The 22,514-nt window shown below is 25.7% G+C and overlaps 3 protein-coding genes, 1 long non-coding RNA gene and 1 other non-coding gene across 11 annotated transcripts in view; 1 reads left to right on the forward strand and 4 right to left on the reverse strand.

Annotated features, from left to right (window-relative positions):
• The window catches only part of LOC141534405 (CD151 antigen), a 52,749-nt gene extending 52,006 nt beyond the window's left edge, over positions 1 to 743 (reverse strand). Inside the window, 1 exon segment of the mRNA XM_074253745.1 lies at positions 274 to 743. The gene's annotated coding sequence lies outside the window, so the exon portion shown is untranslated.
• A 2,375-nt stretch (positions 744 to 3,118) lies between these two features.
• LOC141535212 (uncharacterized) lies at positions 3,119 to 4,749 on the reverse strand (the record flags this gene model as incomplete). Its single annotated transcript, XM_074255050.1, has 4 exons — positions 3,119 to 3,559; positions 3,831 to 4,001; positions 4,093 to 4,344; positions 4,515 to 4,749. Coding segments are annotated over 4 exons (672 nt in total), but the record flags the coding sequence as incomplete, so codon positions are not given.
• Positions 4,750 to 5,982: 1,233 nt separating this feature from the next.
• LOC141534406 (troponin I-like) lies at positions 5,983 to 22,392 on the reverse strand. 7 transcript variants are annotated; one of them, XR_012480414.1, is made up of 9 exons: positions 22,279 to 22,392; positions 19,676 to 19,719; positions 18,375 to 18,503; positions 18,095 to 18,218; positions 16,745 to 16,845; positions 9,529 to 9,572; positions 9,327 to 9,468; positions 7,966 to 8,467; positions 5,983 to 6,294 (listed from the first exon to the last, which is right to left on the reverse strand). XR_012480414.1 is itself a non-coding variant. In XM_074253746.1 (8 exons), exons 2-8 carry the CDS (start codon positions 19,688 to 19,690, stop codon positions 6,223 to 6,225), a joined length of 627 nt encoding a protein of 208 aa, XP_074109847.1. In that variant the 5' UTR covers positions 19,691 to 19,719; positions 22,279 to 22,391; the 3' UTR covers positions 5,983 to 6,222. The 7 variants fall into 7 exon arrangements, 4 of the variants coding, with proteins under 4 accessions (XP_074109847.1, XP_074109850.1, XP_074109848.1 ...); XR_012480412.1 differs by lacking the exon at positions 16,745 to 16,845 and adding an exon at positions 12,247 to 12,347 and having other exon boundaries at positions 22,279 to 22,391; XR_012480413.1 differs by lacking the exon at positions 16,745 to 16,845 and adding an exon at positions 12,247 to 12,347 and having other exon boundaries at positions 7,910 to 8,467; positions 22,279 to 22,391.
• On the forward strand, positions 14,276 to 14,348 carry Trnav-uac (transfer RNA valine (anticodon UAC)). Its single transcript has one exon. It is a non-coding gene; the product is annotated as a tRNA-Val (tRNA).
• LOC141534410 (uncharacterized) lies at positions 18,686 to 19,656 on the reverse strand. Its single transcript, XR_012480415.1, has 2 exons — positions 19,471 to 19,656; positions 18,686 to 19,027 (listed from the first exon to the last, which is right to left on the reverse strand). It is a non-coding gene; the product is annotated as an uncharacterized LOC141534410 (long non-coding RNA).
• Positions 22,393 to 22,514: the final 122 nt, after the last annotated feature.

The following is a 22,514-nucleotide window of genomic DNA, read 5'->3' on the forward strand; positions in this document are numbered from 1 at the left end:
AATCACGGTAAGATGTACCGGAAAAGATGGTTGTAGAACGAGAGTACATTATCACACACCGTACACACGTCAGTTCTATATTTTCTAGCTTTTTTATACCCTGTGTAAGAATCGAACCGGTATAACCGGATGAGAAAATAGTTTAAAATATGTAAGACTAGGAATACCGCCAATGATCATAATATTATGTTATTTATCAAATCATATCATGAAATGATATATATTTATGTTTATGGGCGGGTAAAAAGTGGAAAAATAAAATACAACTTTTACCTGATGATGATGATGATGATGATGTATATTTATTCGCTTTGAATTTGAATCCTCGTAAACGTTTTAAAAAATATTAAATTCAAGGAAGAAAAAGTGGCGGTAATTTTTAAATTTTTAAAAATATAGTCAAGCTGTAAAAATGTTTAACATCCACAACATATCATTGTACACGGTTCTTATCACTTGAACGACAATCAAAAAGTGCGCGCTCACGTAACACGTAACTCCGTATTAATCAAACACACTCATGTTTATTCACTTTTTTCAATAACATTTTCAAAGCTAAATTTAATAAATATTTTTAAAAGTTGACAGTTATCGGTGCAACTGGTTTTTATATTATAAATACAGATAAATGAACACTACTGGATAAATTTGAAAAAAAATTTTGTGACGTGATTTTGTCACGTGATTCAAAGGAAAGTTATCATAACAAATACACACTTCTATACAGCATGAAGGCCGGAGCAATACTGAATAATTTTATACCGCCAGGCACTTATATTTGCCGGTAAGATGAAATGCGCGCGCGCCGGTTTATGGTTTCCAACAACTAAACCTTCTACATAGACAGCATGCACCTCATTTCGTCTTGTATGCATTCAAATGTGTACTTGATGACCCTAGTTCTGATTGACAAACAGAGGAGATCGTTATGACTTATGTATCACTCTTTTAATAAAACTTTGAATTGTTAATTTATACTTTTAATAATATATATTTAATTTTAATATTAATAAACTTTTTATAATTAATTTGATGAAGAGATAATTGCTTAAAGTTTTAAACTCTGATTTTTATTTTGCTTAATATAATTAAATTAGTTGAATAAGTTTATGAATTTCGTGAAAAAAAAATTAAAAATCAAGAGATTTAATTTTTTGGAGCAAGAAAAAAATTTTTTCAACATTTATTTTTCTACTTTAAAATATTAGGTTCACTCCAGAAAATTTTAACGCTAAATTTAACAATAATAAACATTTATATTTATTATTATGATAGTTATTTTTATTTTTATAATTATAATTTTATAATATAATTTATATTAAATATTTTTATAATATAATTTATAGTGGTAAAATTTTAAGTTACCGAAAATTCCTACTGAATAAAGAAAAATCAAGATTATTCTCGAAACGTATTTTTTCACAATGCCCAGTCATCGGTCAACACCTGGATAGTACATAAAACTAAGTTAATTTTTTTTATTATACCTTTTCTTACACTTAAACTTTTATTCTCTCAAATTTGGCACCTTTTATTCGACACTAAGAGGTCGATTTATTGTGCGTTAAAGTTCTAGGAGGGTGGATTATTTTCAAGTCGGTTCTCACTTGACTTTTTATTTTTATATCACTTAAAGTTACTTGAAATAATTTTTTGATAAGTGAAATCATGCGAGTGTGCATAAAAGAACTTTTTCATGTTAAAATCCAGCTAATTGTCAAATGACATCCTGAATTGTTTGTTCTATGAACAAAATTCATTCAATAAATTTTTAATATTCCTTATACTCCGTATATTACTGTGTAATTTATTTTAATTGAATTAATATATGTGTAAATTAGATGATTAAAGCTAAATTCACAAGGTCAACAGACGAGAAGTATCTATGCACTAGCAAAACTGAGACCTAAGACCGAAAGAGCAACTTTGATATCAAGACTACCACAATCTTAATTCTGCTCTTACATTGATCATCACTTGAGTTGACTTGAGTCTCAAGTTACTCTCCGTAATAAAATCTACATTTTCTTAACTATTTACAATTAAAATCCTGCAAGGATACGCAATGATATAACATACTATTGATTTAATAATTCTATTGGATGTTAAGAAAAATTTTATTTTTGAAATAAATTAATTTCAGGCCTTTTTTAATTGAAAGGTGAAAATTAATCCATTTTTTTTTTTTTTTTTTTTTTTTGAGTAAGTAATCCATTTATAAAAATTTCAATAATTATTAGATGTTTACTTGTTGGAATATCCATCATTATTTAGACGCCAGAGTTCAAAATTAATTCGTAGTATCGACTAAAAGTAATTATCAATATTAATGTTGGATTGAACTTTTGAATGACTTAATTTCTTAATCCATCACTTTACCCATTAAATTACTATCGTTCACTACTTATCTTTGATTGTAGAACTATTTGCTGTAAACAAAGCTTAACAGCAGCTTTATTTAGAAACTATGCTAAACATTTTAACTAAGCTATTAATTATCAACGAAATCTTGAAGGTGACAGGTTCAAGGATCACAATTGTTGGTTGTTGTAAGCCGCAAAATACCAACCTCAAGCATGACGTAATAATTAATATTGTATACTTGTTCTAAAGTTAATTTTAAAAAACACTGCAACTTTGTAAGACCACTTGTAGACAGTAGGTTGTTCAGACACTTTGTATGATAAATAGCATTTCGTTAACCGCATTTTACGATCATAGTTCGTAGTAAACTTTCATAATAAACCAAAAAATCCAACATAATTTATGTAGTCGGGTCTGTTTAGCTTTTAGCGTAAATAAATCTATTTCTCTCAGAAAATGCAATAAATATTTATCAAACTAATATTTTATAACATTTACTTGACGGCTACTAAATTATCTATAATCGTAATTTTACAAACAATTAAACTATTAAATTTCTTTATAAATTGTCTGAAAGAAAGTGTTGTCTAGAAATTGAAAAAAATTTCGAAAATTCAAATTATTTTTGGAGAAATGGCTTTTTTTTTTTTTTTTTTTTTTTTTTTTGAATTTTTTTTTTTCAGTACACAGAATTATTATTCATTAATTGAATCAGAGGGGATGATTAAAAGGATAACGTAGAAAAGAACACAAATATATTTTCGAAAAAATCGAACAGAATTACTGAGATTATTTATTGAAATTAATAGTTACAATAATTTATAAGATAAATGATTATTTGTGAACGTTAAATGTCCCAGTAGCAATGACGGACGAATTAACTCCCTCGAGCACATATCCTGTATGTTAGGCAACAACAGCGTGTTGCTACATTAGCATAATATTTGATATAACTATAACATTAATTATTACACATGGGAGAATGATAGTGACAGAAGGTTATAATGATGAGTCTTGTCAAGGAATTATTAGCATCGAACCACGTATAGTATATAAAGGTACAGTCGGCTACATTTTCAGCAGCATTATCGTTCCAATCATACAGTCACCAGAAGTTGATTCGCGTGTTGATAAGTTGTAAGTGTCAAAGATAAATGAAATTTTATTTTATCATCACTAAGTTACGATGCAGCCGCTGAAACAAAAAAATTATTTATGGAAAATTTAATCATAGAAAATAGAATTGATAAAAAATTTTCAATTTTCATTATTTTTACTCTTTATTTACTTAAAAACGAACGTTTTAAAATTCCAGTATTATTTTACCGACCTATTAAATTTTTTAAAAATTAAATTAAAGTCTTATTTGAAAAAAAAAAAAAAATTACAGAATGCTTAAAAAAAAAAACAATCAGTAATTCCTAAAAAAATTCCCCAATTTATTACTGAGATATAATGAAACTTACGTTCTGCTGGTGCAAGGGCAGCTTCTGGAGCCGCTGGTGCCGGAGCATCAGCAGGAGGTGCCGCTGGGGTTTCCGCTGGAGGAGCACCTTCTGCTGGAGGAGCTCCCTCAGCTGGTGGTGGTGCTGCTGGAGCGCTTTCTGCTGGAGGCGCACCTTCTGCTGGTGCAGCTCCTGAGGATAATTTAAAATAAGCAATACATTTTTTTTAATTATGGAAGTAATGTATAATGCAATAAATTGCATTGAAAATAACAGAATGTACCTTCAGCTGGTGGTGCAGCTGGAGCGGCACCATCAGCAGGTGCTCCTTCGGCTGGCGGTGGAGCACCTTCTGCTGGCGGCGCTGTTCCTTCTGCTGATGGTGCTGTTCCTTCTGCTAGCGGCGCTGCTCCGTCTGCTGGTGGTGCAGCGCCTTCTGCTGGTGGGGCTGCTCCATCAACTGGTGGTGCTGCTCCATCCGCTGGTGGCGCAGCTCCTTCCGCTGGAGGTGCTGGTGCTGTACCTTCAGTTCCTTCTGTTGAGAGCAGGAAATATTAAATGTTAAATGATTAAATTAAAGATGAATTAATATAAAACGATATCTATAAAATTAAATCTTAAGTTTAATTATAGTAAATTCTTGTTGATTAATTTAAATTAAGAGTTTAGTTGTTAAAATATTGTGACTGAGGTGGATGTCATTACCTGCAGGAGGGACAGCTCCATCTGCGGGTGGTGCAGGCGAAGGTGCGGCTTCGGCGGGCGATGGAGCAGCAGGAGGTATTTCTGCAGGAGGTACTGGTGATGGTGCCGGTGTCACTGCGGGAGTCGATGTTACGGTTGAGGGTTCTGTTGATGATGGTTCGGGTGAGGGTGTTGGCGGAGCAACCTCTGGTGTTGGGGGGGCCGGTTCTGGTGGAGGTTCCACCTTCAAAAGTTTTTATAAATGTTTTAAGCATTACAATTCTTTGTACTGTATTTATAATTTTACCAAATCATCTTCACACGATTAGTTCACTCATTTTACTTATAATAATCCACAATGTTAACATCCACTTTGATAGTTTATGAAAGTCTATAAAATACCGTGCTGTATAAAAGTTTTTCGAATTATCTTTACTTTAAAAATTTATGGAGTAGATACGAATGTTTTACTGTTGATTTATGTGAATAAAAATGCACGATAAATCGAAATGAAGAAGCCTGTATCAAAACCCGTAAGCAATCACGATGTTTCTAACTTAGAATTTACATATTCATCATGGTCTTTCTTTTTCTCTACTGACCACTCGCTTACAGAAAATGTAATCTACGATCTCGAGAAGTGAATTACATGTCATTATACGCCCACCTCGGTGAATCCCGGGTCTACAGACTTTACTTCGGTGATTTAAAACACACAACCGATAATTAGGGCCTAACAACGTCTAAACATTGTGATCAAAACTCTGATGCTCTTATGGTTGAAAATCATATTCATATATTTTTAGCTGCAATGTTATTTACTTGTATATTTTTAATTAAAAAATGCATCAATCCAATTTTCGATAACCAGAAAAAAAATTTATTTAAATAGCAAAGTATTAATAAGCAGAAAATCACTAGTCGTACCTACCGATTTGTAGTCCTTACATTTTATAGAGACACATTTCCTCTAACTAAAAATTTTTCCAATTAAGTGTTCAATAGTACTTTATTTCAAACTAGTTATACGATATGTTCGTAAATTTATGCATTAATTATTGTGATTTAAAATTTTTTTCAATGATATTATTCATTCAGGAACAATTAAAAGTTATGAAACAAAAATTTTACCGTATGAATTTCTCTTCACTGAGAAAAAAAAATTTCTTTTAAAAAAGTGAACATTTTTGTGATTATTTGTTGGAAATTAGAGAAATCAAAATTGTTCTCTAATTTGATTCTCTATTTAGTTCGAAAAAAATTTTTTCTTTTGCATAACTGCATTTTTTTACACTTTATATCGTAAACTAAAGAAAAAAAGTTTATAAAATGAAAATTTTCTTGATTTAAATAATTTTTACTTGGTTCAAGAATTTTTCCACTTGATTAAATATAATGAAATTCTTCACAATTATTGACCTGGTTCAAGATTTTTTTTCCATAATTTTTTATTTAACAATCAGGATAATTAAAAAAAAAATAAAAACCATTTTAATTTTGGTAATTTTTTTCACATATTATTTACGATTTTTTTATGACGATAAACACAAAAGTAATTACTAAACAAATATAATTATTTTACAATGATTAATTACTTTAAATTTAAAAAATAACGAAAATACAAGACAGGGTAGCACGGGATTCTGATTACACAAAAATTGAAGGGTTAAAAACAAAAAAATGAAAATTTTTTATTTTGGATGATGTTTTTAGGTAGAATTGATATTTCTCATGCCTCGACTGGTGGTTCTTCTTCTTTTACCTTCTTTTCATCTCCTTTCTTGGACCAATCTGGTTTTTTCTGAAAAATTAAATAAATTTATCAACGAATTTGCAATATATTTTAAAATAAAAGAAAAATTTCTATGGTCATTGCATTTAGTAATTTCTAACAACTAGTAACTATCGAATAAATGCTTGCTAGAGACTAATTAATAATTATTAGATACAAGACAAAAGAACAATACATTCATTTGCACACACGCATGACATTGACGCAGAATTAAATTTTTTATTGGAGTTCTAATACTCTCTATTAATTGCAGATCTTATTGAGTCAATTGATTCATTATTTAATGAATGAATAGACTAAATAAAACTAAACTAATGACTAGTCGTTATTTTCATGATTGATAATTAAATGATACATTTTCAAGTCAGATTATTTTATGTAAAGACAGAAGAAAGGGAATAAATATTTTAATAAATTAAATTAAATTTTAAATTTGTAATTAAAGATGTAACACTTCTAATTCCGTGCTACAGGCGGTAGTGAAACTAAACTACGAAAAAATAAAATTCTTTAAACAGTTTGTTTTTTTTAGTAATAGTAAAAGGTAAAAATAATAAATAAAAGTAATTTCGAATTTGGAATTATACTTTATCCCATTTGTGACTGGCATTAGAATTTTACCTTATCTTTTGAGGCATTCTGCAATCATAGTGTAAGAGCAAAAAATATTAGTCAAATACGACATAGACAAATACTTAAGCAATCTGTACCGACAGTATAATCATTGAGTGTCTTCTGTATAAATATTTAAAAAATTTGATAAATAATATTATCAAGATAAAACACTCAGTGATTATTTTAAAAAATATTAATTCATTAATTTTACAGTTTTTACATTTATCATTAAATATAACTGCGTCGGTTTTCGAAATATCTGAGATTTTTTATATCTTTTATTCAATTATATAATTGATATAATTTTTACAGCAAAACCTCAGATAAAACGATAGAAAACAATTACACAATATTAACACAACTTTTGAAGCTTGACAGCAAAATCTGTTGAAAAATACTGAAAGAGCGACATTGTTTAACTTTTGAGCAGTCATTTCATTTTTTGTTCCTCGATGATAATTAAATTGATTTTTATTAATTATTATTTTAAAAAAATAATTTAATGTAAAAGAAACTAAAGCCAAACACCAAAATCGTTAAAAAGACCGCTTCTATTTTATTCTAAAACTTTAAAAACAATTTTACTTTCAATAGATCCGTTAGTAAATAAGTTCATTTTTTTAACTCGAAGTATTCCACAAAAAACAATCAATTTTTTTGTTTTGAAGAAAGAGTGAATAAAGTTTAAGCTAAATTATTCATGAAAACAAAGTTCTACAACACATTCAAAGTGCGATGCAGATATTTTTAAACAATTTTGTTGAATAATACAACTTTGTTCGTACGTAATAGTTAGTTTAATAATTGGTTTGATTCTGACCACTCAAAAGTTAAAATTCTGCAATAGAAAATAAATAAACGAAATATACATGGCAGGAAATAAATTTATTTTTATTAAAGTAGATATTTTGCGTTTATTTAAATAAGCTAAAGTAAAGTTTTGGTGTTATGATAAGTTGACTGGAAATTGATTATAAGAAGAAGCGCTTTCATCGTTATGTATATATACCTAGTGAGAATAATAAACTCGTGTATAAGGGAAATAGTGTTGTATGGCATTCTCACCTTTTGATGTCTATTTTTCGGTATCACGTTGCGTTTTTAACGTTCGTTTAGTCAAATAAAATATATTTATTTTAATAACTTTATTTTACTTTACACATTTTTATACAAATGTTACTGAGAAGGGAACAGAAGAGTAATAATTGACAATTAGATCAAAATAGAAAAAAGAAAACCGAAAATCGAGGAATAAATAAATAATTAATTATTAATTAATGATAAGGAATTAATAATTAGTAGAAGAATGAGAATGTGAGCTTATCATAAGATGGAAACTACTAAATAAATAAATAAATTAGTTTTATAATCAAGAAAATCAAATAAAATATTTTTTGGTCCAGGGATTTCGTCATCAACGTCTCTACGACTTTGAATGATAATTATTTCAAAGTTAGCTATCATTTAAAGTATTTCAATAATCTACTGTGTGTGTGTGTCATATTTTGAGAATGCGTGGGGTAAATTATTTCTTCGTCTGCCATTCTGCTTTCTCGGACTTCTTAGGCTGTGAAGATAACAACACTCATCACCTATCTAATATTAACTACTAATACCAACAATTTTATTTTACAAATAGTTTATTATTTTTATCACTTCTTTATCAAGGAGATGATTTTTCTATGCTTCAATATTTTATCATGTAATTTAAATTCTGAGGTAAAAACTTTTTAATTTAATTTCTGAAATTAAATTTTAATTTTTTCAAAGTTAAAAATCAAAATTTTTTTCAGCAGATTAGACTAAAAATTTACTGATTTAAATTTAATCATCGTGAGCATTTTTAAGAAATTTTTAGGCTCTGTTTTAAATATATGTATAAAAAATTACAAAACACAATGCTGTAATTTTTCAATACATCTCCTTGATAAACTGATAAAAAATACAAATAATACAACAAACTAATAAATACATTTAGAAAACAATCAGATACATCCTGTATTAACGTTTGTGTGTATAATATGTACAAATAGTAACGAATATAAATTCTACTTTATGTAAAAAAAAAAAAAAAAAAAAAAATCACAAATATACATCTTATGCAGAGAAGCAAAAACAAATTAACTACTTTTACCTGCCTCTATACAACAAATACTCAAAATTTTGACCATAGTTGATTTACGATAAAATAAAATTTTTTATTTTAATTATATCACAGATAAAATAAAGGAATTAGTGAAGAATTTAGAGTTTGCAGAAGAAAAAAGTCTTCAAAATTAAAAAATTCATTTGATTAGTTATGGTAAAAAATTAATTATGAATATCCTACCAATTCCTTTAGTAATATCATAAAAATGAGAATAATAAAGATAATTTTGACTTATGATTTATTTAAAAATGAAAGAGATGAAAATAAATAAATTTACCTCTTTGTCCTCTTCTTCCAAAGTGAATTCCTTCTTCTTAACTTGTTTGAGTTGATTTCTGAAATTAAATTCAGCTGCTTTCTTCTGAAGCTTGGCGAATTTGTTTTCATACTTGGAAACCTTTTTCAAAGCAGGTTTCACACTAAACAAATAAAATTTTAATTAATAAAATAAAACATTCTTTGAATTAAAAATTACTTACAATTTGCCTCTGAGATCATTCACCTGACTGTTGAGTTCGGAGATCTGCATACAAAAATTTTATTAAAATAACATTGTTAATGTTAATTTATAAAAAGTAATTTTTATTAATATATTATTTTATTACTTATTGCTTTAATTATTTTTGTTACGTCTAAAATTATCCTTAAAAACTATATTAGCAAAAATTTTAAGCACAAGCAACAAGGAAAGCGATAAATAACTCCTAAAAAATAAATTCTACATTTCTATTACTATTATATAATACAAAACTAAAAAGTTAAAGACATAAAATAAGCGTAAAAGTAATGATTCATGTTTATCATTTCGCATAACTATTTAATTAAAAAATTACAGTAAATTTTTTAATTTTTACAATTTAACTGGTCCCAGTCAGTAAACTTTTTCTACTTAAATCTAGAATTATAAACTAATTATTCCTGTAACATATATTTATGCACATATGTACCTCTCATGTACATTTATTAATAATTAATTATTATTAATATTATTAAAAAAACGCATCAAGTTAAATTTTAATTATAAACTGTGAAATTCAATTCAGAATAAATTTATCAATTAATAAATGAATTTCATAGATAATTAAATGTGAATATTTATATAAAAAATTCTGTTTTTTTTTTTTTTTTTTTTTTTTTTTTATCGCCATCAATTAACAAAATACACAGTAAATTATTTTTATATAAATATCACTAGCCGTGAAATAATAAATAAAATTCGCAATTTGTTGGTTTATGGTGTGTGGGTTGGTGCAAAATCTTTTACAATTAATTTTATTAATTAAATTGATTAAATAAATTAAAATCCAAAATTCCAGACCGTAAACATAAAAAGAAAACAAGAAAATAATAGGTGTAACAAAAAGGATTTCTATACCAAATTTATATGGTATACAAACATACATAACAGAGTTATTAAATTGGTAGTAATCAACGAGTAACAACGATATACAATAGTTTCTAGATAATTTTTTGTTTGCACACACCCACTCTCTCTGGGTTGTGTTTGCTCTCTTGAATGAGGAAATTCGTCAACGCGTTGTTTTTTTTTTTTTTTTTTGTTCTGTTTTGTTGTTTATCTGTGAGAGCCACAAGTTGGGACAAGAGGAATCACGAGGTGCGCAAGTACGTAAAAGGGCTTATTGGTCGCATAAAAACTTTTATTTGAAAATACAAACAACAAATGTTAACGAAAAAAAAAAAAAAAAGAAAATACACAAACGAATGAAAATAAAAAAAAATAAAAATCCGATATAACTAACAATTTCAATTAAAAGTATTGAGTAAAAATAAAAAAATAAAAAAAGTAACACGTAATCCATCATAAAAAGATCAATCCATGTATAAATTGCACCTTTTCACGACGTTATATAATGATAGTATAATTCAAATAGGACCCACATCAATCATCACACATTTAGAATGTCGAGTGGTGTCTTGCAAAAATAAATTATACATAAAGTAACAAGAAAACTTCAAGCGGAATAAGTAGTGATGAATAAGCCATGCAATTATTAGTTATTCATAATTTTAATTATTATTTGAGGTATGACTTTTAAACATTTTTAAATATAATAAATACATATGGTATGAATTAAACATTATTTTATTAAACTATTGGATATCTTTTAAACTTTAACTAAAATAAAAAACGTGATTTTGCACCGCACTCACAAACACTCATCGACCACACTGAAAGTCTATGTTTATATCTAATGTCCTTTCATTTAATAAATGAAGAAATTAAACAAAACAAAATTTGATAAATATATTAAATTAAATATTATTTTTTAAATAAAATTATAATTTTTTCTATTTAATTTCTTCAATTACTTTTTCTTTTTCATATATTTTTTATAAAGGAAGAAATAAATATTTATTCGAGCTGATTAAGTAGTTAATTTAAGTAGCCAAAAACACATATAAAATTCAAACATTAAATATTATTTTTTTTTTAATATAAAAATCTTAAATATTTTAGAAATTAAAAAAATTTTTTTTAATATCAATTAAAAATTATTTCATCCTTTATACATCTTCACATTTATTATATAGATCATTATATTCTATCACCTTAAAAATGAATCTAAAATGTGTCAACTATTTTTAAATAAAATTAACGTACACGTACTTATTTAACATAAAATACTTGAAAAAATAAACGCACATTTGTTCATATTTTGTCTTTATAAAATATGAAATCAAAAAATCATGTCATGTATTTTTATAAAAAAATTAAATATTTAAAAAAATCATGATTATACTAATAATTCAACTTTGATTAAAAATCAGTGCGTAAATTAATAGTTATTTGTGCTACGAGGCGCTTAAGTGGTCCATTATGACATTGGTGAGTTTCTAGACCGAACCGATCGACGATGCTATGTTACTGGAGTGAGTACGAATGGGGATAAATTATCTTCCCAAGCGCAGCAAAGGTTACAAAATCTCCACAAGTTCTCAGGTGAGACAGCCCACTAACAAATTTAAAAAAAAAAAAAAAAAAAAAACTCATGCCAGATTCACCACTTATTAGCTTCGTAGCATATAATATTATATATCTCTGTATAAATATTATGTATGCCAAAATTATATACTTTTTTTGTATTATAATTTCAGCAAATAATAATGAAGGTAGAAAATTTATAAATTAAAGGACTGTTTAATTAAATGGGTTCGATTGTGGGGTTATATTGTACCTCATAGTCCCTTTTCCGTACTTCACGCTCCAAATCCCACTTTTGACCCTCACACGCGTAGACGCGTTCGTAATACGCTTGGCAAATCTCCTTCAAGTCCTCTACAAGAAGACGGAGAGCGAAAAAAAAATTCATTTTAAATAAATGATTGCTATTTTCTTTTAACTGTTTGAAAATTCATCATATAAATGTTAAATAAATAATTTTATCGTTGATTACAAGAAGTTAATTTTATGTTTATAGATGTATATAATGTTTTAGTTTTTAATTCGTTATATCAATTTTGAATTAAAGTATACAAAGGATTAATTGTAAAGGAAAATGATATTTAAAGTAATATTATTATTAAATATTAAGTGGGACGAAATGATAGAGTAATATTTTTGTTAAATTTGAATATTGTGTAGAATATAATATCATATGTATGTATAAACGAAGATTTTTGCGAAAGCTATAAATTTAATAATTAAAAAACAAAATCGCAATTAATATAAAGTTATTATCTATCATTATTAAAAAATATTGTTTTTTTTTTTTTTTTGTTTGCTTATTATTTTTTTAATTACATTTCATCGCGATTTTAGCCGTGCACTTGGCATTATTTCAGCTTCCATTTGTTTAATAATATTATGAAAAATAAAAAATTTTAAGTAAAATTTGTATATAATTGCAGCAGATCGGTATTTTTTTCGCTAATTACCTCAAAAGCTCTCAATCTACTTGTTCTCTCAAGATCAAATTTATCACCTTCAAGTGCGTAAATTCTGTGCCAATAGGCTGTGCAAAGGGTCTGGAGCTCAGCTAAAAAAATAACATGGACAAAGAACAATATGGAAACTGTTTAATTTTTTAATGTGTTCTCAAAATTTGTACGATCAGATTTTTTTTATTTTATCTGTTCCTCAATCGCTAAATTATCACTCCCATAAAGTCAATTCTACATATACAAAAAGCCGATTCCAGTTTTTTTTTTGTCGTGACACCCCTGATCTATTGATCTGTGGGATAATACGATAAGAGCTGTCAGACGCAGTTAATAAAGTTAATTACCTTATAATAACTTTCCATAAATCCTCCGGATATTACTTATTGAAATTCGTTAACGAAATCCTTATCGTTTAAAAGATATTAATAGGATCTGATTAACTTTATAAGATTTTTCATTTGATCGACTAATCAAATTATTCTAAGTAGAATAGAATTAAAATTCTAAAAAATTAAATTTGAAATTAATTTTTTTACTTTATTCACGCCACGAAAAATTTATTTTTTATATCGATTGATTTTTTATTTAATTAATAAATTAATCGTAAAAAATTTAAAAATTTTAATCAATATTATTTTTAAATTGAGTTACTTTAAATATTTTATTCACTCATCAACAAATATTAAATTAACAATTTATTTATTTTTTTTTTTTTTGAAAAATTAATTACTATGAAAAAGCAATTGAAGTATTTTTTTTTAATAAATGATAAATTTTTTGAAGAACCAAATATTTGAAATAATTAATCAGTGCACTTAAAAAAAAAAAAAATTGATAAGTGAAAAAATAAATTTTAATATGGTGTGTATTAAGCAGAGTGAATACAACGAGTCATTCATTTACAGTCCACTTGTCTTTCCAACTTTTCTTTCATTGGTATATTTAGACACATATCCCCCTCTTTCTCTCTTTAATGTGTACTATCTATTTATATTCTTCCTTATTTAAATTTTTTAAAGTATATTTTACAAATCTTTGTACTTTAATAGTGTTTATTAATATCTAACAATTAGCAAAATTTAAAAATCTCTTTAAATTGGCCGAAAAGTCAACTAAAATTTACCATTTTTATATTAACGTAAGCGATCGAGGTGTGCATTTAAAAAATTTATCTAAACTATTTTTTTTTATATTACTTGACTTTTCATTATTAAAATCTAATATGTAATACTAGTTATTCTATTTAAATCTAATCTTAAGAGAGTGTTTCAGTCCTCTTGTCCGCTCCGAATAACACTACTGTTTTTGCTCTCTCTACAAACAGGTTCCGTGGTGTAGCGGTTATCACATCTGCTTTACACGCAGAAGGCCGCCAGTTCGATCCTGGCCGGAATCATATTTTTTTAAATTCAAAATAAAAAATCAAATTAAATTTTATCAGTAATTACAATTATTAATAAATATTAATTATCTGCTTTAACAATTAAATACTAATTAAAAATAACTACTTCTAGCAATCTACTCTGCATTGATACTAATTAATAAAATATAAATATTACTTTTAAATTAATTATACCGATGTGAAATACAAAAAAAAATAGTACTACTTTTTAAAATTTACTTTACTAAAATAAAATTAGTTGAAATTTATAAGTACTAAAATAATGTGCTGAAATACTAAAATATAAATGCTGTTAAAAATAAATTAGCATTATAATGCAATTACTTTGCTAATTTGATTCATTTTTATCAAAACCTCAAAATCTTTATTGTCGGCTTCAAGCTCTAGGTCATATTTCTGCTCCTCTAACAGTACAATCCTTTTGTGATACAGCTTCAGAATTGCCTTCAATGCAGCTAATAAATATTATTCAATAAATTATTTTTTTTTAAATAAATTTATACATTCGTTTTTAGCTATTAAAAATAATATCTACCCGCTAAAATTAAGAAGATGATTGATTTATTCACATATATATATATATATATATATATATATATATATATATATATATATATATATATATATATATATATATATATATATATATATATATATATATATATATTTAAACCTACTTAATATATAAATTGTAGTTGATTAATTAAATTATTATTGTTGGGGTTGTTTCCATTTTTATCGAAAACAAATATAATTCATTAAATTGTAATGTTTTTTTTTTTTTTTTTTTTTTGTTAAAACCTTAACTTAATTTTTTGTTAATATTTAGTGTTATTTAAAATAAGTAGTATAAATAGTTTAAAAATATGTGATGTAAAAAAATTTGAACATAAATACTAAATGACAGAAACCATTTCAGCAGATAGCATTGATGTAATTAATATGTCAGTGTGTGTTTGTGTTTGTAAATTTATGCAGAAATAGAGCGAAGATAAGATCAATTTTTATTTAAAAATTTTATTAAAAATTGATAGATAAATTTAATAATAGTACTTTAATAAAAAAATAATAAAGAATTAAATCAATAATTCGGGCATATTTATAATTGTACGTTTAATATAAAGGGAAAATAATTGAATTGTACCGATCATTTTAAAACAATGATTAAAATGAACAAAGAGAAGAAAGAACAATATTTCTTATTGATTTTCTTCTAATTAAAATTATTGTTATGACAATTAATGATCAATTAGTTGGGATTTTTTACGCTTAATATCGGTTATAGATTTATTAAAATTAACCCGCGAGCGGCGAAATACTTATTATTCAATTTACTGTACCGATTAGTCGCTTGCTAAGATCAATTCACGTATTGATAAAATATATAATGGGAATATTAATTTAAAAATTTAATTTACGAGAAAAATAATTACATTGTTGCCTTTAAAATACTGTAAAAGATATGATAATTTGTTTACTAATGTAATTTATTCATTAAGAAGAAAGTAATTCATTTTTATAATTGTTATTTGCATCCTACAATATTTTGAAGAACGTTGAAGAAAAATAAAATAGAGTAAAAAAATAAACTTACGTATCTGATAAATATTTAAGAGATAAGTAAATATTTGTTTGAAGCAAATACATATCTTTTTAATTAAGAAATGTTTACTTAATTCAAAACTACTTTTTATTACCATTATATGAATAACATATTTATTCAACAGAAAATTACTGTCCTCGGAATAAAAAGTCGAAAATGGATTAAAACTATAAATATGCCACGGTATAAAAAAATAAACATATATAATTTTATAATTTTATTAATAAATTGTTTTTGTTAAATAAAATTTGATCTTATAAAAATTTGCGTTTAAGAATTATCGTGCGAAGAAAAAGAGCAGATAGATTGAAGACTGAAATTTATCGAAAAAAAAATTAATAAAAAGTTTTTGTTCGTTAAATGTAAGAGCCAAGAGCCATCAGTTTTACAGCAATTCCGAATAGAAGCTTCTTCAGTGCGCGATCACGATTATTCACAATAAAATGCTATAAAATTTTTGTCGAGCATAATTTTTTTTTTCCAAAAAACACATAGTAGCAAAAAGTAAAACAGTATTTTAATGAAAAAACAGAACAACAGCGATGACGATTTGAAATGTTAATTTGAAAAAAAGAAAAATAATAAATAACTGAATATGTATGAAAAGTATTACAGAATATGAAAATATATATAAAGAAATATATATGACGAAATTTGCAAAGCACTCAGCAGTAGTGCATGAATCGTGCAAATTTGAAAGATTTATCATCATCATATCATAATATCGTTTAAGATATTTATTTATTTAAAAATATGTAGCCGATTTTTTCCATCACAAAATTTATACCTCGTAATCCTTTTTTTTAACGATATGTTCACTATCGAATTTTTGGTCTTCCAATTGACAAATCCTACTGTGGTAGTCCCGCAGTACACGTTTCAACGCTTCTGTGCATCAACAATTGTTACATTGAGTTATTTAGTAGTTTTTATGTATACATGTTTAAAATGTTTTATCAATTCATTTTTAATCAAATTTAGTTTATTATTATACGAAATAAGTTCATTAAAAATTGAGTATATTAATATAATAATAAAGTAATAATTTGTAAAATTACAGGTTTAATATGCTAATTATTAAAAATAAAAAAAAAAAGAGGTAATCATAAATTTTAGATTTTAGACAAATCAATTATTACAATTTTTCAGTCTTCCTCAAAATTTTTTTTATTTAAAAAAATTTACATTTGACTCAAGACTTTTTTTCTCTCTGTGTATGTTTAAAAATGGTACAGCCAATAATTTCCCTCAAATTGTCATTTCTAATATTTATAATTTATCCAATATAAATTGTCTATCATCTAAAATTTTTTAATAACATTTAATCTTGTTAATATGTTATAACTAAGTGAAAAAAAAAAATACTAATAAAAAATAATGACTGAGGTAGTTAAGGTGAAAATTACAGAGGGTTATAAGATATATTTTTCAATTCTTATTAATAAGATAAATGTGATATATATATATATATATATATATATATATATATATATATATATATATATATATATATATATATATATATATGTCAGCCCATTCGACCTTTGATATATCATATTAATTTTTTTTTTTTTGACATAACTATTTTTATAAGCTGGAAATCCCTCCCTCTTTCACCACAGCAGCCGCCTTATCCTTATTATATAACTGAAACGCATTTGAAAGAATAAATCGAAAAATGTCAAGAAACTCAATTCAATATCTTCAATCTGTTCTTCTTCATTCTCTCAGTTTTCTGGATATCAGAATAACAGATATTGTATCTATCAAAAGCCTGAATATATTCCACGATCTAAATCGTTATTTGTAGATTTCACTTTTTGCTGAGCAATTAATCACCGGAAATTTAACGCCTGGTTGATTGGTCACCGAACCAATTAGCACCCCTCCCATTTAGCATTACTTAACAGAGATGATCCGTCTCAGCCATACACAAATTGCTGGCCGTTAATTACTTTAAAAATTAATACAAGGAATTAACGACATGTTGAGTATGTTTGAATATTGGCTAAGATTGTGTCAATGGATTTTTATTTTATTCTTGTTCTGTATTGTTCTAATCAAGTATGCAAATATTGTTTTGATAGTTCAATTTAAGTATAATTAAATAAATAAATAATTGTAATAAATCCGTTACCTTCACTGACGTTTTCAACGTCTTTAGGTTTCCCACAACGTTCTTCAATAATACGTCTTCTTTCAGCGGCTTTTCTTTCCTGTTCTTTTTTCAATTCTTCAGCGGCTTTTTTACGTAACAGCAACTACAAATGATACAACAATTCAGTATTATTCATACAGTGATAGAAAATAATTATTCTTATGAAGTAATTCTACTTGTAAATAGAATTATAATCCAAGTTACAATAATTTGAAGAAGAAGAAATAATTGATAAAGAAAAAAAAAGATAGACACGTACCCTGAGCTTTTTTTTTCTATCTGGGGTCATGAAACCTTTCTTGGCTTTTTTCGCCTTAGATGCCTCTTCTAGACGAGCACGGACCTCCGCCCTCTTCCGCTCCGTCTCCGCCTGCTTCTTCTTCTTTTCCTACATTGTCAGTGTGAAAAACACTTTAAAGTCTCGTTTGACATATTTTTTTTTTGCCATTCACTCGACAAAAAACCGACTCCAAGTTCTCATTCAACATTTCTGTTCCAGAACATCTTTTTTATAATTGCAAAAAATGTCACAATTATTCGATAAGAAATATTTTCACAAATAGTTAGCTGCAACATTGTTATCACATTTTTTTTTTTTTTTTTTTTTTTTTTCATATTAAATTTAAATATTATATCATAATCAATTTAAATGTTATTAAAAAATAAATTTCAAATTACCAAATCAAAATTAAAAATCTATTTAATTGAAATAAATTTTGTTGAAAAATTTATATTTAATATTAATAAGATAATTTTTTTAAAATATATTAATTTCTGATGTAAACTTCATTGTGATATCAATTTTTTTTTTACTCCTCAAGATAATTAAATATAACATTAATTTTAAATAATAAATGTGCAAAAATGAATTCTATAACGACAAATCGATGGAATATTCTTCTGAAGTTTTTCCTGTAAAAAAAAAAAAAATCTCATAAATAAACAGCAACTCAAAAAAAAATTATAAAAATTTCTTTATTTTCCGTTAAAAAAAAAAAAAAAAAAAAAAATGAAGTTTGGTAGCAAAAAAAATTGTCCAGTTTCAATTTAATCATTGAATTAATCAATAAATGAACGTGTAATGAAATTAGTAAAAAAGAGATCAACAAAATACAAAATAAAGTGAATTAAGCAAACATACGGCTGGTTAATATTAAATAATATTAAATAATATTAAACAAACAGAGGCAAAAACCTCTGTACTTCATTCGGTAAACATTTTTTACAAAGATCTAAAGTGTATTTGGATCATTTAATGTACCGTTTCAATTGCGATAAATTTAAAGTATACTGTACAATTTTTGAGCACCACTACTTAAGAAAATAAAGAACATAAATTACTAAAATAAACTTACCTATTAAATAATTGTTTATACTGCAAAGATAACGTTTCATATTATGATGGTAATGATAATAAATTAAATATCACAATATTTTTCAATTGGATTTTTTAATTGATGTTGTAAAAGTCGCACATGAAAAATAAAAATAAATAAAATTAAAAATAATTTTTTATAAATAAAAAAATATTTAATAAAAATAATTCAATACTTACCGAACCTCATCGTCAGCCATGGTGAATATTATTAACTATGCTCGAATTCCTGCAATAAAAAAAAAAAAAAAAAAAAAAATTATAAAAGTACATTTATGCATTTAGTAAAACCAATATAGAGTTTCCGGTGTTCAAATATAGACCAAGTGGTAGGTCCCCACCACAAAGTATGTAAGCTTCGACCACGATCCAAATTTGGTCGCAACGACCTGGTCGATCTTTCTCTATCTCTCTTTCTGTCTTTATATTTCATCGGTATAGCGGCTACTTGAATGTTTTGCCAAGTAACAAAATTTTAAAGGGTTATTCTACATTTGATTTATAAATTGCTTTAAGCAAATAGCTTTCATTTGAAACTAAGAAGAAATGATTTATTTTATAAAAAATTTGAGTACGATAAAAAGTAATAATATAAATTTTGTATCCGTATTTAGAATTTTTATAGCCGATCAATTATAATAAAAAAAATGTTTTAAAAAATTTGCAGCTTTAATTTTTTTTAATTTCTTCACGGGGATTTTTTTTTTTTTGCTGAATATTTATTATCATAATTTAATTATTATAAAAATCTAAAAAATTAATTTTTTTTAGAATTGTTTTGATTCATAAAATAATTGCAAAAAAATTAAAAGAAAAAATTGCACATGTAAAAAAATTGAAAAATTACATGTGCAATTTTTTAAAAATATTTTTTTATTGCTAATTCAATGAATAAAAAAAAAAAAGTAAAAATTTTTCGCTAAAATAATTGTTTAATTGAATATTTGTATTCGCGCCTCTACACTGTGTAATTATTATCAAAGAAAATAACATACCAAGTAAAGTTATGTGTAACAATTCTAAACTATGAACTTTCTATCGAAAGTTTGGGTTGAACATATGTCAGTGACGGTAGATAATTTGTGTCTTAAGACACTTGGAGATTCTAACTAAAGTGAGAATCAAAGTATGGTCTCCAGTCCGTAGCCTCTATAATAATCTGAGGTAAAGTTTAGTAGCTACTGTTTGTCTAAGTCACAAACGGAACTTTAAGCTCTAATAAGTCGGAGAGTAATTAATTACCTCAAAGAGAGTTCCTGACAGCCCTCAGCGAGCCAACTATTATGGAATCATAAAATAGTGAATTATTTAACTAATCGGAATCATTAATACCCTATTTATTGGCAATATTAATTAAAATTCAATTAAATTCGTGCTCAGATTAATTTTTAAGTACTAAAAATTTTAGAGAAAAAAAATTTTTTTTTGATCAATTTGACAAATGATTTATTTTTTTTCCATGGATATTTATCAACCTAAAAACGTCAAAATCATTCATCAACGTTAGATGAATCGCAACATGACAAGCCAGAATTATGCAAGGCTCACGTCACCCGTCAGAGTATGTTCCATAATAAAGATGCAGGCTACCAAATTTATTTATAGAAATTACTATCACTCTAATTTTAGTTCTACATATATATTCATAAATTTGTATATAGATATTGTGAAATTTATATTTTCAACTAATAAATAATTAAAAAATTAATTACTATTTATTTAAATTCATAATTTTTATGAAACTAAAGTTAGCAGATGTCTAAAAATTTTTTATTTTTTTTTTTTTTTTTATTAATTAAATTAAATCTAAAAAGATATTTATAAAAAATTGCACTTATAATTTTACATGTGAAATTTTTTTTTAATTGTTTAATTAAAATTTCTTCAACAAAAAATTTCTAAAAATTTTGAAATGTCGGCTTTTCTTGCTTTTCTATACTGTCTTTTATTATAATTTCCATTACTATGTAATCATTTATTTGTAAGGCCCTTAGGGAGCTAAGGGGCTTGAGGGTCTAAAAATTTTGATAAATAAATCTCATAAATATCCACTCAAGCCTAAAATATTGACCATAAAATTTTTAGAATTTATTTCGAGTAAATTTATATAAAACCGAATTTTTGTAACTTAATTTTGGAATATTTATTGAGCGTGGGAATTATCAGCGTGGGTGTTAACACAATTTTACTCAGCAGCCACATGAGCCTAGAATACTTAAATTTATGAATGAAAAGTTCGGAATATTTGAAAGTTGAATGGAAATAAATGACAAGTTAATGTCAAGAATATAAAAACAATCATTAAAATATTATTTTAGTGTGCACGAATTGCTAATTAAATCTGCAATTATTTATAATTTAAATGATTCACTTATTGGCTGAGTGCTTAAGATCATTAACCTTTGAATTTTGTAACAGCTAATTTATACAAACAAAATAAAACTTTTCAGTGTAAATTTTTAAACACATCTTATCACTTATTTAAAAACTTGTATTTTATATTAATTAATTAATATAAATCACTGATTTACTATTTACTTTACTTATTTAAAATTAAACCCCGAGTCGTAACACGACAAACACTGTAACTTAATTGAGACAGAGTAGGAGTAGAAGAACTAGATGAAGAAAAATAAAACCTTTTTTAATGCAGTTCAATTATTTATTTAATGGGATAGTATTTTTATTTTTATTTTTGTCTTAATTAATTTATTTTAAAATAGATAAAAACATAGCAATAAAAATGAAATAAATTCTCTCCAGTATCCACTTTGAAAAATAATCTTACCTGGAACTTAGGATAAATAAGTCGAATATGTGACTAGTCTACTGAAAGTTAAGCAGCAGACTGTACTGCACTGAAGATTATTCTTTCACGGCCCTAGAATCTCTTGAATCTTTGACATGATATGCCACGTGATCAGCATAGCAAACTAGAATCTCTTGAATCTTTGACATGATATGCCACGTGATCAGCATAGCAAACTCTAACGATTGGTCAATACAGATTTAGACGAACTATAG

This window comes from Cotesia typhae, unplaced genomic scaffold (genome assembly GCF_013202065.1).
Source record: "Cotesia typhae breed Kobodo isofemale line unplaced genomic scaffold, CoteBio_Ctyphae scaffold_13, whole genome shotgun sequence".
NCBI lineage: Eukaryota > Metazoa > Arthropoda > Insecta > Hymenoptera > Braconidae > Cotesia > Cotesia typhae.